Genomic DNA, 14,898 nt, shown 5'->3' with positions numbered 1-14,898 from the left:
AAGTCCAGTGTGAAGTTTCCACAGTCTGTGTTGGTTTGGGGAGCCATGTCATCGGCTGGTGTTGGTCCACTGTGCTTTATTAAGTCCAGAGTCAACGCAGCCGTCTACCGGGACATTTTAGAGCACTTCATGCTTCCTTCAGCAGACAAGCTTTATGGAGATGCTGACTTCATTTTCCAGCAGGACTTGGCACCTGCCCACACTGCCAAAAGTACCAAAACCTGGTTCAATGACCATGGTATTACTGTGCTTGATTGGCCTGCAAACTCGCCTGACCTGAACCCCATAGAGAATCTATGGGGCATTGCTAAGAGGAAGATGAGAGACATGAGACCAAACAATGCAGAAGAGCTGAAGGCCGCTATTGAAGCATCTTGGTCTTCCATAACACCTCAGCAGTGCCACAGGCTGATAGCATCCATGCCATGCCGCATTGAGGCAGTAATTAATGCAAAAGGGGCCCAAACCAAGTACTGAGTACATATGCATGATTATACTTTTCAGAGGGCCGACATTTCTGTATTTAAAATCCTTGTTTTTATTGATTTCATGTAATATTCTAATTTTCTGAGATTCTGAATTTGGGGTTTTCATAAGCTGTAAGCCATAATCATCAAAATTATATCAAATAAAGGCTTGAAATATCTTACTTTGCTTGTAATGAGTCTATATAATATATTAGTTTCACCTTTTAAGTTGAATTACTGAAATTAATGAACTTTTGCACGATATTCTAATTTTTCGAGTTTCACCTGTATATCTTAAAACTAAACTTAAACTAAAATTGTGACATTTCAGTAATTTATTCATTCATGTACAAAATTCCACTTATTACAACAAAACTTATGTGTATCTTTAAACTACACATTGTCATATGAACAACCAGTCAGTAATTGCATTGCCTGTTTGACCACAAGTTCAAAATAATAATACTCAGTACACAGTAACCATTCATATTTCATTTCGAGTTAGACGTGACGAAAGTCAATCCTTGGGCATCAGTAAGATTAATTCAGTAAGTGCTCCGACTGATCTAGTTTAACCCTATACAGTAAGTGTTTCTTATTCACTAAAAAGAACGGACTCATAAGACTCAATTGTTCAGGAATCAAACTACATTGGAAACTGTATGTTGCATGCTGTCGATTCAAAGAACCGCCTCAAGAGTAATTCGTTTGGACATTGGACTACAATATAAGCACTGTAGGCTTCGTGCTGTATATTTAGGACATGTGCAGCTCTGCCGCTAAATCGCAGTGCAGAAAATACTGCAGAGCATTTTAGTATGGAGTTGCATCTGCAGGGTATTGCACGTTCAGGAACTGTTAACAGAACCCAAAGTCATGAAAATCATACAGTATTTAAACATTTTTAAAATAAAAATGGAACCGGTTTTCCCTTTTTAGCCCTTGTGGTGGGGGTGCAGATATCATAATATTATAACCATAAAACTAGGCCTATTAACATTTTTCAATAAAAACAGATACTTATAACATTCTTTATCTCAAATTCAATCATCTTAAACTCCATCATCCCCTCTTGAGCTCTGGTTTTCACTTGGTTTACTGAAAAATATCTCATGATAGGTCAGGTTTTGAACCCGGGTCCCCTTACATTCTAAACAAAAATGTTAGAGCTAGACTAATAAATTTGAATTTTATAACTGCAAAATTAAAATTTGTATGATTGTTTATGCGATGGAATTATTCAGGGTAAAGAACTGCTTTCAAATTCATTGCTTGGCTTGCACTAGAGTGAAAATCTGGGAGACCAATGCCAACTCCATCCCTCCCATAGCAATGGCCCTAAACTGAAGGGGAGCTCAAAGCTCCAGCTCTTGATCAAGCTCAAGATGCAGCTTGTGTCCTAAGATCAGTTTAAGAGCGAGGAGTCATTCTCCTTCAACCCAGAGGGTGAGAGTTTTATGAGTGCCAATTAAACTCTCTTTGTAGCCCCACAAATTTTCCCCGGTGAGACAACCTTGAAAGCACAACCAATTTGGATACAAGTAAACCTTAGTGGCCCATTGGAAGAAAGGCCCACAGTGTTAACTTACTTCACAACCATTTTAATGGGGTAGACTCCCACAGCCAGCTTTTTGGTTTTGGGTATGGTGTAGGTCACTCTGCCACTACTACTGGTCAACTCAGTGTCTAAGTGTACCCAGCGACCCGACTGGGGCTGGGTCATCACGTACAAATCGACCTAAGAGACAAAATAACAGACTGTTGAATAAGAAACAGACAATGAGTGGGACAGAGTAAGATGGAGTAGAAGGAGGAGACATAATACTTGAAAACGATTGCATTGTATTTGAAAAACACTCAACATTTATGTTGATTGTTTGGTTGCATACAAATAACCTGTTTAAATGTATATTAAGTAATGGTCTGTAAACAATAACAGCATTTGTATTGTTTGATGTCACCAGGTCCTTGTACTGCTGGTTGCTAGTAGGCAGTCCTACTGCATAATACTCTAACATTATTGGTGGGCTGTGCCACTGGCCATAGCTTTTAAAAATCTGATCACAAATTAGATGTATTGCCACTAAAAATAAGATGTCACTCTATTAAGGAATAAGTGACCAGAACTTTGAAAGTACAAAAAGCAAATAAATGCAGCATAAAAATAATCCATACGACTCCAGTGATTAAATCCATGTCTTCAGAAGTGATATGAGGTGTGAGAAACAGATCAATATTAATTCATTTTTTACTACAAATTCTTCTCCCTGCCCAGTAGGTGGCGATATGCACAAATAATGTGAATCGCCACAAAAAAGAAGAATGTGAAAGAGAAAATGGAGATTTATAGTAAAAAAAGGACTTATTGTAAATATTCCTCCATTTCTCCAGTGTCTTCACTCCTATTGGTAGTCACTGCACTTCATTGTTCCTTATTTGTATTAAGTTAAACTTTTCTGAGCGTCTTAAGTCAGATCTCCGGACACGCCTACATTCTGATGCCAATAGTCACCAGAAATCGGCACCTCTCATTGATTTTAGGTTGCTCTTAAGTGTGTATACTGCTCTCTCACCTTTTCCCCAGTCAGGGTTACCATATCCAGCGGTCCATACATGAAGCGACCAACCAGGGTCTGTGGCCCATCCTCTGTCGCAATGACATCATTAACTCTGTGGTTGCCAGTGACATTCTGCAGACAGATAGACAATATATGAAATGAAAAAAGTATCATAAGTGTGCAATACAAAGACCTTCCAAAAGAGGGTGTCGAACTCTAATCGTTAAAATTTTATTTCTGTTCTACACAGAGCCCAGTGAACAAAAATCCTACAGTTTCTGCTGAGGCAGCGGCACCTAAATGGGACATTAAAGCAACCAAAACACAGCTATGCAAATTCTGAAAATAACTGGCCAAAAGTCACCTTCATGCCAGCAGACAAAGAGAGGGAGAGGAAGATAAATGCACAAAGCTTTTACTCTGCTGCTTTGTAGAGCAAAGGAAAGGGTTTGAAACAGCATATGATTTTACAAATTATTTTCCTGTAAACCAAGCTTTAAAAAGTCCCTCTCATATACCAGAAATCTACTGGGATACTGGGGCTTAACTGAACTGGGGTTTAGGCCAAAAAAGAACCTGTAATTCTGGCAGTTTCTGTTGTTAAAGAAATAGAAATAGAGATTATGTTGCTATGCATTTGTCTGGGTGTGTTGGGTGGTTGCTAGGGTCTTTCAAGGTGGTTCTTTATGGAGTGCAACAGTTTCCCGCCGACTTTTTCAGTCGTCTTGGTTCAGGGCATATTTTCCCCAATCATTGTTCCATAGGGATTTCATAAAATCCTTCATAAATGAACTCTAAGTCGTGAACAAAATCAACCAGCTCTGAGGTGAATCACAACATTACAAACTTTGATTTAAAGTAAAAAAATAAAAAAAAATAAGAAAATAAGACAAAGGTAAAGGACTCTATACTTAATGTCATAAAAGAGGGAATGAACTAAAATGAGGCATTGTCAATGACGTAATCAAATAAAAATAAAAACGATGGAAAATATATAGAACTATTGATTTAAAGATGTTGTCTATAAGTATAGAAAAGCAAATATAAAAGAAGTTTGAGATTTTAGGGAGACCGACTTGACTGTACGATTCATAGTGTGTCAAGGGAGTATGTGGCAGCTTCCAAGCTTTTTTTCCAAGGTTTGTTTGCTGTGACTCACGGATTCATGGATCACTTCCAATCAGGATCACAAATAGCATAGTTCTTTACTAGAGATCAAATGCGAATGTTTTGAAAATATAAAAAATAAAATAACATGGACTGGTGGTTTCAACAGAGGCATATAACATTGATTAACAACCTCTGAGCTCAGGGAAGGTCTGTCTTTAAAGGTTTCCAAGTTATTGTTAAAAATCTATTCCCCTATAGATAAAATTAATGGGATTTTTACATCCAGAACCAGACAGTTGCGCTCTATTGGCCCATGTCGAAATAGCCCACCCCAAGTCTCTGGTCCTTTGATATGGCTTGTTCCCTAAATCATTGTAAGTATATGGATTTTTTTTCACCTATTTTATCAACCAACAGGCAAAATTTTAAGGCTGATCACTTAAAAAAAAAAAAAAACTTACACTAAGTAATAGCACTAAAATCCCTAATCAAATTTGTATGTCATTTATATATTTTTTTTCAGATGTCACTTTTTCGAATCACTTTTAGATAACACGATAAGTACTTTGGCATTGTAAACATTATGTTATCATGTTAGCATAGCTACATGAGTCCTCAGAGAGATTTGCATCCCACACAAGCTAATGAGCCTGATTGCACAGATCTGTCATTTAATGAAGCAGTTAAACATTTCCCAGCATGCTGCTATTTGCATATTGATTAAGTAAGTCAATAATTCATCTTGGCATGAGCCCATACATGATTGAAATATGATCAGCTTCCAAACAAACACACATACGGGTGCAATACACACACACCAGCAACACGCAGCCTACTACCATATGTGTTGCTGCTATGACAACGCAGAGTTGCACTCCTGAGTGGATCTTCAGACACTCATTAACTGTGACAGGTCACAGCCATGGGACTGTAACAGCTGACAGGTGTAGAGAAGTGTCACTCATGCAGGCATGTACTATGGCATTCCACAAGACTGCTCCAAATATAGAGGTATTTTGCTCTGTAAGAAAAGCATGGATGTTTGCGGAATGGATCCAATTCACTGCATGGAAGAATAAACCACAGAGGCAGTGTCTGGTAATAATTGTTGAGATCTGGGCAAGTCTAAATCTCTTTATCACAAGCAGGGTGCATGCCTTTCTTGTAATTTCATTGCAAGGACATCTTTTTGAAGATTTCTTTCTGATAAAGTCATAAAAGGTTCGGGGCAAAATCATCATTTGGCTCAGTGGAAATGCAGGCCAGTTCTTCCCCTGTCCAAGCACCAGCTCAGGCACTACCACCATTTTAGTGGAAAAGGAGTAAAAAGTCCTCCACTGAGCCAAGAAGAGGGCATGCATACAGTATTCATAAGTACATATAGATTGAGACATTGACATGGCATTCAGGGTCCCACAATAGTAGGCGGTCTGAAACAGCTTATAAAGTGAAGAGTGTCTTTGGAAATCAAATTGTCTGAATGAAACAGCCTTTGACTTGAAAGGCTAGAGAGCACTCTGATCAAAAGCAATTGAGGCCATAAGCACATTCAGACAGGCTCAGCGGGTGTTAGAAATAACTGCAGTTTTAAATCAAGGTCCTGAGTGTTCAAAACACCATTTCCATGTTCAAAAGAAAAGTTATTGCTTTAGACACAGAAGTGTTTCAGTGAGCTACACTTAATCTCAATGAAGGGCTGACACGAATTCTTCTTCGTGATGGTGTTTTTGAGCACTGAAGTACCCAAGTAAACCTGCACAGTGATTTTTCATTGGCACTGTTCGGTAATTGTGTTGATGTACCTCTGAGCAGTGAATCAATGTAAGACGTGATTTTTGTTAGGCGCAGATTTTGCCAACACACACAGAGCTATTGTGGTGCATTTGAGAAACTCAAAGCCTTAGCAGAGGTGGGATATTTTTAGTTCTTCTTCAATGTCAGGACTCTGCTGCATTTCACATTTTTACTTGAATGACGTGTGCCTGGCTGTCTGAAACTACAGACAGTTATTCATCTCACCCTGAGATCTAATGGATGGCCAACATTACTCAGCAAATTGTATGCACAAAGGGCTAAAATTAGGTTGTTTTCAAATTTGGTCTGATTGCTTGTTCTGAAGCAGAGTTTGATTCCTGCCCCAGCAGGTCTCTTTTCATATAGCAATTTCAACAGAGACTATGAGAAGTGCATTATACCTTATTAAGTGTAACAGAACTTTTAATCACAACAGATATTGATCAGTCTTAAAGAGATTGAAAAAATTAAAATTCTCAGCCTCATGCCATCCAAGATGTGTATGACATTCTTTCTTCTGCAGAACACAATTTTTTTTATAATATCTCAGCTCTGTAGGTCCACACAATGCAAGCGAATGGTGGCCAGAACTTTGAAGGTCCATGTGGCATGGGGGGCGTGGTCGTGTGTCGGACTGCGGGAAAGGAGGAGGTGAGAACCGGCTTTACAATATAAATAATAGTTTAATAGTAAACTTAAAAGAACACACAAACACACATGACGGACATGTCCGCTAACGATCTCTCTCTCCCGCACGGCCCTCTGCAGTCAGCCTTTAAACCTCACGGAGGCATAATTAGCCTAATACGGGACCGGGTGTGTAGTATCACGACCCGGCCCCGCCCTCCGCCCTGCCACAGTCCAAAAGACACAAAGGCAGCATAATAGTAATCCACACGACTCCAGAGATTAAATTAATATCTTCAGAAGCAATATGATAGGGGATGTAGATGAGAAACGGATCAATATTTAAGTCCATTTTAACTATAAATTCTCCTCCCTGCCTAGAAGGTGGAGATATGCACAACGAATGTGAATTGCCAATAACAAACATAATTAGAAAAATTTGAAAGTAAAAGTGAAGATTTCAAGTAAAAAAGGACATATTGATCTGTTTCTCACCTACACCTATCATAGCTCTTCTGAAGATATAGATTTAACCAATGAAGTCATATGGATTACTTTATGCTGCTTTTTGGACTTTCAAAGTTCTGGCCACCATTCACTTGCATTATATGGAGCTACAAAGCTGAAATATTCTTAAAAAAATCTTCCTTTGTATTCTGCAGAAGAAAGTCATACACATATGGGATTTCATGAGGGTGAGTAAATGTTGAGATGATGTACATTTTTGGGCGAACTATCCCTCTAATAAAACTCGCACCATGTCTATACATCGCCAAGCTTGGGTGAGAGTGCAAAGTTTAAAGTTGTTTGGAGTTGCTACAATATATGTGAGAGTATGTATGCCAGTGTTTGTAAGCATGTTTTTGTCATGCTTACCCTGAGCTTGACATGTGTGCGCCTGCGTAGCCACTTCTCTCTCGGACTGGAAGGGGAGAAGGGGGCAGAGTCAGAGTTGTCCTTTTCTTGGGTATTTACATAGTCACAGTGCATCATCTGTCAAAAAGACACACATAAATTAGCAACCCAACACAACTCTCATCATGATGCTGTAAAATTACTGTTTCCAAAAAGTTCTTATTGCAAGAAAAAAGGTGGACATGCATCAACATCATGTCATGTCATGTCATGGTTGAGCCACAAGTTGACACGTTGGACCATGCAAACAAACAGCAAAATGTTTTAAAAGCACCACAAATCCACAGTGTTTATCCGTACAAACTTGTAAATGGCTTGCTAATAGTTTTCACCTTGAATTGGTCTACATCTGAGCATGATGCAAAATAAACGGCCCTATGTGGTTTAAAAAAAAATACACAGTAAAACCAAATGTGAATCTGCATTGTTGTCCTTTAAATTACTTCTTTCTTAAAAGGAAGTTGAGTCAAGCTTTCTATCCAAGCATATATAGCTATTAATTCTCAAGGACAAACATCTCTTCAAAACATAAAATATGTTAAAGGTGCTATAAGTAATATTTTTACTGTACTAAATCATAAAATGACTATAATAGGTCATTAGAGAATTAGGAAGTTGAATTACTTGCTTCTCTGATAACAATGCTACAGCCAGTATATTCTCCTTTTAAGTTTCTATTCCGGGTCAGAATTTCTGTTTATGTTTTGGTCTGTGTGATCCCGCCCACTGCCCACACACCAAAAGTATTTAGACATCGCTGGATTGACAGATTTGAACAAGTTTGCAGGCAAACAACACTGTGTGCTGCAGCCACGGAAGCCAGCAAATTAACTGGATCAGAGATTACAGATTCCACTAGACCTAAAAAGTCTCACCATCTGCCTAAAAAACACTATGACCAGAGGCGTAGTAAACAAGGATAAATATTAGCGATGCCTTTGGAAGATGGAGACAGCTTAAAGCTCAGAAATCCTTTAAAACGGAATCTGAGTTGGCTAATTTGCATGTCAGTATTCTGGCAACCCGCATGAGCTTCGAGTCTGGGGTGGGGCAGACAACTTTCCAATATTTTGAATTTGGACAGCAGTACCCATTTCACACGCTTGTTGTCAATCTTACATATAGCACCTTTAAGTACTACTATTTTACAGGTCTCTGCAATTCTACCAGCAATTTTTGAATCAGAATGCTGCTCTAAACACTTAAATGATCATCAATCCAGTGGGAAGAATTTGATCCAATGTTTTATTTTATCCTTTTCATACTGCCATTTAACCTACCGCTGTGAGAAATACTCAAATGATCAATGGTTTTATAACATCTGGTATTTCAGATATAAATCACTCAGTGGATTCAGGTGTAGATGGAACTTTTTTGTTGCCGTAATATTTTAGCTGGATCAAGGGCATTGTGTTTACAATTTTTTTTTTATATTACTTGAAATGCTAGCTGCAATTGAAGGCTCAAATCTACATTTACATTTACATTTATGTATTTGGTATATGCTTTTATCCAAAGCGACTTACAGTGCACTTATTACAGGGACAATACCCCCAGAGCAACCTGGAGTTAAGTGCCTTGCTCAAGGACACAATGGTGGTGGCCGTGGGGATCGAACCAGCGAGCTTCTGATAAACAGTTATTTGCTAAATCAAGTCAAACTTTTTTTAGCTAAATGTGTTTGTGTTGTATGCAGACTATTCATAAAGGCACTAACTGAATTCCATTCTCATAACTGTGTCATAACCAAGTGTGATGCGACAAGCAAGTTCTCTGTCCACACTGAATGCGAAGCCGCTGCACAACATGACACATCTGGCCAGCGTACACCAGTGTACAATGCGCAACAATGCAGATATAGAAACCAAGCAATCAACAAAATGTCCTGTCTGACTGAGACAAAAACAAGCTTTTAGCGCTTGTCGCTTTATCACACCGCACCTGGTTAAGACATTGTGTATCATAGAACTGTCCGGGTCCTCAAAAGTGCACAGGACGTTTTCACAGTTTCCCAAACTAAATGAGCCATAATAAAAACTCTAAATGATTGTACAGGCTTTGGGAAGATTTGTATCCTGGATGATATTTAAAAATGGATAAGTGCTGTGTAATGACTTGATAATTTCATAATGCCCTCTGCAGTTTAACCATTCATCAGGCCCTGAGGAACAGATAATAATAAAGAGGTAAAATATAGATTAGAACCCGTACGTAAAACATGAAAAACTTGTGTGTGAAACTGTTGTTAGCTCCATCTTTCTCCTGCACATAAGCAAAGAGACTATAATATGTAGGAAATTCATTCACAAAGATAGATTGGTCTATGGTTTAAAAAAATTGACTGCTTCCTTCCCACCTGTGCCGAGGCAGCTTCTGAAGGATGAAATTAATAAGAAGTGCCATTTGAATTTGACACTCAAAGTGAAGCCTGTATATATTTGGTTGAGAACTACATCAGTAATTTGAACTAAAAAAAGTCTTGGAAAGTGAAGCTGAGTTGCTTTTTAATGGATATGCCAGATGTATTTGTCTCCCTGCCAGAGTGAGTGAAAGGGCATATTAGAATAGGATATACTGCTATGCATGAATCTAAATTTTCAGCACAAAAGATTGGATGGAAGAAAGGGGAAGAGATACTGTAGGAATATATTTAAGAAGTGGGCAGAGAGAAAGAGACATAGAAACATCTTATGATGAAGGACAGATAGAGATTTTAAGAAAATATAGCATCCATTATCTTTTTGTGTTACAAGGCAAGTCCTGCTACAGTCACATAATGCTAATTACATTTTTCTGGCATGAGAAGAGCAATAGTCAGAGAGTAAGTAAAATTATTTTATTTGCTTTACTAGATTTTGGGCCCTATTTTATGAGGGCTATGCATTAATCATAGTGTTATGCGGTACGTTGCACTCAGTGGGCATGGCCATGAACTTTTTATATTTTCGTGCAAGCATGCTCTAAGTCTAGGCACAAGCAGGTTGCCCCTGCCATTTTTGAAGCTTGCAAGGCTACAGACAGCGTCTCGCCTGCATGAAATAGGCTTCACGCTATTCCCCGCGGCCTCCACGCACAGCTCACCATTCACCCCACTGAGAGCAAGAACCACATTATAGGGACCACAAGGAGGTTACCCCATGTGACTCTACCCTTTTGCTTAGGAGACCTGGCTGGAGTCACTCAGCATGCCCTGGATTCAAACTATCGACTCCAGGGGTGGTCAGCGTCCAGTCAGCGTCTAGTCAGCGTCTTTACTTGCTGAGCTACCCAGGCCCCCTTATGTGTCCCTGTACTATAAAATAAACAAATTAGGGATGTAGACGGTTAACTGTTTAAACGGCATTAACAAATTGCTTGACCAATAATATTGATTGTTATGTACACATGAGGGCGCTGTTAACAAGTAAACCACTGTTTTCCTCTCAGTCTGTATGACGAGGAAAAATTAAGAATGCACTGTTTTGTCCATGAAGACATGTTTCAATGCAAATTGTAAAATTGGAATTTAAAGTTTAGTAGTAGCACAAGTACAGTGCAGTTCCATATAAAAAAAAAAATAAAAAAAACAGAATAGCATTCTGAGATTCTATTCTTCTCACCACAATTGTACGGAGCGTTTATCTGAGTTACCGTAGACTTTGTCAGTTCCAACCAGTCTGGCCATTTTCTGTTGACCTCTCTCATCAACAAGACATTTCTGTCTACATAACTGCTGCTCACTGGATGTTTTAGTCACCATTTTGAGTAAATTCTAGAGACTGTTGTGCATGATAAGCTCAGTAGATCAGCAGTTACAGAAATACTCAAACTAGCCCATCTGACACCAACAATCATGCCACTGTGTCTGAGATCACAATATTTCACATTCTGATGGTTGATGTGAACATTAAATGAAGGTCCTGACCCGTATCTGCATGATTTTAGGCACTGCAGCCACACGATTGGCTGATTAGATAATCGCATGGATGATTGTTGGGGCCAGATGGTCTGGTTTGAGTATTTCTGTAACTGCTGATCTCCTGGGATTTTCAATTTTTTGGGGTATCAATCATGCCAATAACATTAAAGTTACACAATAAATTGTACTATTTAGTGTTGTTAAAAAAAAAAGAAAAGCTAGAGCCAAAGTACACAATTTTGAGTTTTGTTCCATGTTATTATTATTTTCCCCTATTACTTTCTATACAACCGTTGAATGGTAACCAAAACTGCATTGAATGTTACAATCTTAAATGCGAAGACAGCTGAACAGTCACTGGACCAGTATTTCTCCAAATCAGAGGGTTACTGTGGAACCATTAGACACCATTATGATCAAATGTAGATCCAAAATGTATTCATATTTTTTTTTTAGAGTTTTGCGACAGCAGATCCTGTAAATGGAAAATCTTTGCAGGAGCACATACAGTAAAACAGCCAAGGCTCTTAATGTACCTGTCGCAGAAGCAAGGCGACCACATCAGTGGACTCCCAATAGGAAGCGTGGAACAGGTGAGGCAGAGCCACAGTTGGGAATGATGTCAAGACGTCCGGACAGTACAGAGCGTAATCCAACCGCTTAGAGCCCCACCAGCTGCTGGAGACTATCACATACACAAACACACACTGTAGTTTTATTTGAAAGAGAAAGATATACAGTGGGGTTCAAAAGTCTTGAGTCCACATTGAAATGATGGGATTCAATATCTACGTTTAAACAGCACCTGCCACACAGCGCCAGTATTTGTATCTGAAACAACTAGTGATACTGCAGTGGCGTGGGGGTGTAACAATGGTGTGGTTGTGCTTTTATTTTGTTCAGACGACTCGGATCGATTCTGCCTTTTGTCCCACTTTTTCCCATCCTGTTTCTGTTCTTTTGGTTTCTTTAATACTACTTTTAATAATAAATGAAAATGAATAATATAATGACTGATTTCCTTGCAGTGATTTGGTCACAGTGAAGGTGGAGGAGTTGATCACATAGGTTTGGAAAACATAGTTTTAATGCAATTAACCATGGTGTTACTACAGTATATGGTGTTATATATAGTAACCATGTTCAATTTTACTACAAAATACCATGCTAATACTATGGTTACTGAAGTAAAACCATGGTTAATTTTTGTAAGGGAAGGATAGGGGTAGGTTTAGGGGTAGGGGTGGTGTAGGGTGTATGTGGGACTCTAAATAATCACAATAAACACACTGCAGTGATGCCCCTTTACTGTATGTTAGTATTTCATTAGGCATGTAATTAGTATCTAACCCTATTTCACTGGGGTGCAAATAGCATCCAACACTATTTGCACTTAGTGCAAAGAAGATGCTTTTTGTTGCTATTTACACTTATTGTAATCAGCATCTATCACTATTTGCACATAGTGCAAACAGCCTCTGTCCTAATTTAAACCTGGAAATGAAGAGAAGTTTTTAGGATTTTGTATTATAAACATTGTGATACAATATGTATATGAAATATTAAAGATTTTGCACTATTTTGAGGTCAATAAACAAACAAGAACATCAGTGACATTGACCAAGTTTACTGCTTTGTAAAAAATGTCAGATGTCATTGCTTTCATTGAAGCAAACAAGACGGTATTTGAACATCCTTATTTAATGCTGGATAGCATATGTCATTGGGTTTTGCACAAACTTGTGGAGTCCATGCCATCTTGAGTGCATGCTGTCATTAAACCAAAAGGGGACAAACCAAATCTTAAAAAATGTATGTTACTGTTCACTCAAATTGTTATACTGATAATAAAATAAAGAAAACAATATTAAATTAGAAAAATGCTAAATAGAAGCATTTTTACATGCGGAGTTGGACTTTTAAACCCCAATGTATAAAGGAGAATAATGCTAAACAAAATAGCATACTTGCTTCCATTGTACCATTATATATTGTTTAGTTAAATAAAGACAGACAGGTCTTGTAAAAATAAGAAGAGTCAATCACATTTTGGACTGTAATAATAACCACCATTAGAGCCTTTCTCTGTAGCAAGAATATGATCTACTTCACCTGTGTTAAATAAACTGTGGCAGATCTTTTGGCAGCACAGAGAGACCTTAACATTACACTCCTTAGCTAGAGAGCAAAAACATCTATAAGGAGGTTTGTGAAGTACGGCGTGGAGAGCAGACTTAACAGAGTTCAAAGAAATTTAGACAAACATATTTGGTAAAATGTCAATCTTTGAGTTGGAGTCTGGGAGTTTTATTGTGTGCCTGGAGCTCGCCCACCCACTGCCCACTCACTGTTGGCAATGGTGCTGCTCAGCCTGCTCTCCCAGCAGCCTGACGACTGGCTGTCCATGCTGGTCAAACTGGACCTGCGGACGCTCAACGCCCACCTGCCCACCTGCGGTGCATTCCGCCTGGTAAGAGGAGTGCGGGGCGCCCACCGGAACAGTGCTGCCTTGCAAAAACATGTCAGGGTAGCTGTGGATGTCATCAACTGGAGAGAACAGAGAAAGCATGACAAAATTGTTAGTTAAGAGCATACTTCAGATAAATATGAGGCAATTTATGTTTGAAGAAAACAAAGAAAAATCAAGGTAAATATTACTTGTGAGCAGAATATATTGAGAATAATTTCCAATCATGCTGTGATTTCATCAAATTATGCACAAAAATGTTACTCAATTGTATATAACATACATAAAATATAATCTATGAAATTAAGCCTTAGCAAGAGCTACCATTTTATATATAAAAAAAGATCTAATTTCCATCAGATAATTTTTTTTAAATACAGAATGTCATATGTGATGGAAATGACACTGTGGTGGGAAATTTACTTTCTAGAAATTAAAAAGTGCCTAAAGAACACACATATATTCACATATAACACACATATATTCTACTATTGGGGTCACTTCTGAGTATATGAAATCTTGAAAAATTAAGTAATATTTGTTACATTTATCACATATCTTGGAATAAAGATCTGATCATGGCTTTGATCAATAAATCAAAGTGGATTTTGGTATAATCCGTGATCCTAAAATACTGACCAGTTCGGTAACAACAACTTATAAAGCTACTCTCAGATCATAAAATTAATTACATTTTTAAAACTCAATTGTTCTCTAAAATGCTTGGTGTAACAACAATGACAGAAGTATTGGGGACAGACCTTTGTTATGGACATTTTACACATTAATACCATATCAATTGAAAATATGACTAAACGTCTTACAAAAAAAAGTGCAAAGCAGACTTTTACTGATTTTAACACTTTTATTTTAGAGGGGAAGGTAATAGTAAAAATTTTTGGGGAAATGTAAAATTGTATCACTTAAAGAAGTAATTAAATAGACAAAAAAAAAAAAAGGTTCAAAGCATTTATAATCTATCCTTTAAAACTAAAAATGATTTGTAAAATAAGAAAGACAAAAGTGAAAATTTCACCTAATATATTAACCACTGATCTAGTG

General features: G+C 38.0%; 1 protein-coding gene across 1 annotated transcript in view; it reads right to left on the bottom strand.

Annotated features, from left to right (window-relative positions):
* LOC127630073 (membrane-associated phosphatidylinositol transfer protein 3-like) overlaps positions 1–14,898 on the bottom strand; it is a 223,637-nt gene that overhangs the window by 20,440 nt on the left and 188,299 nt on the right. Inside the window, 6 exon segments of the mRNA XM_052107484.1 lie at positions 2,057–2,205; positions 3,041–3,157; positions 7,433–7,549; positions 11,906–12,054; positions 13,718–13,799; positions 13,801–13,916. Of these exon segments, the coding sequence (XP_051963444.1) occupies positions 2,057–2,205; positions 3,041–3,157; positions 7,433–7,549; positions 11,906–12,054; positions 13,718–13,799; positions 13,801–13,916 (730 nt within the window).

The sequence above is a fragment of the Xyrauchen texanus genome, chromosome 36 (genome assembly GCF_025860055.1).
Source record: "Xyrauchen texanus isolate HMW12.3.18 chromosome 36, RBS_HiC_50CHRs, whole genome shotgun sequence".
In the NCBI taxonomy this organism is placed as follows: Eukaryota; Metazoa; Chordata; class Actinopteri; order Cypriniformes; family Catostomidae; genus Xyrauchen; species Xyrauchen texanus.
Note: the sequence above shows the minus strand (reverse complement) of the source record. Positions and strands in the feature narration are given on the sequence as shown.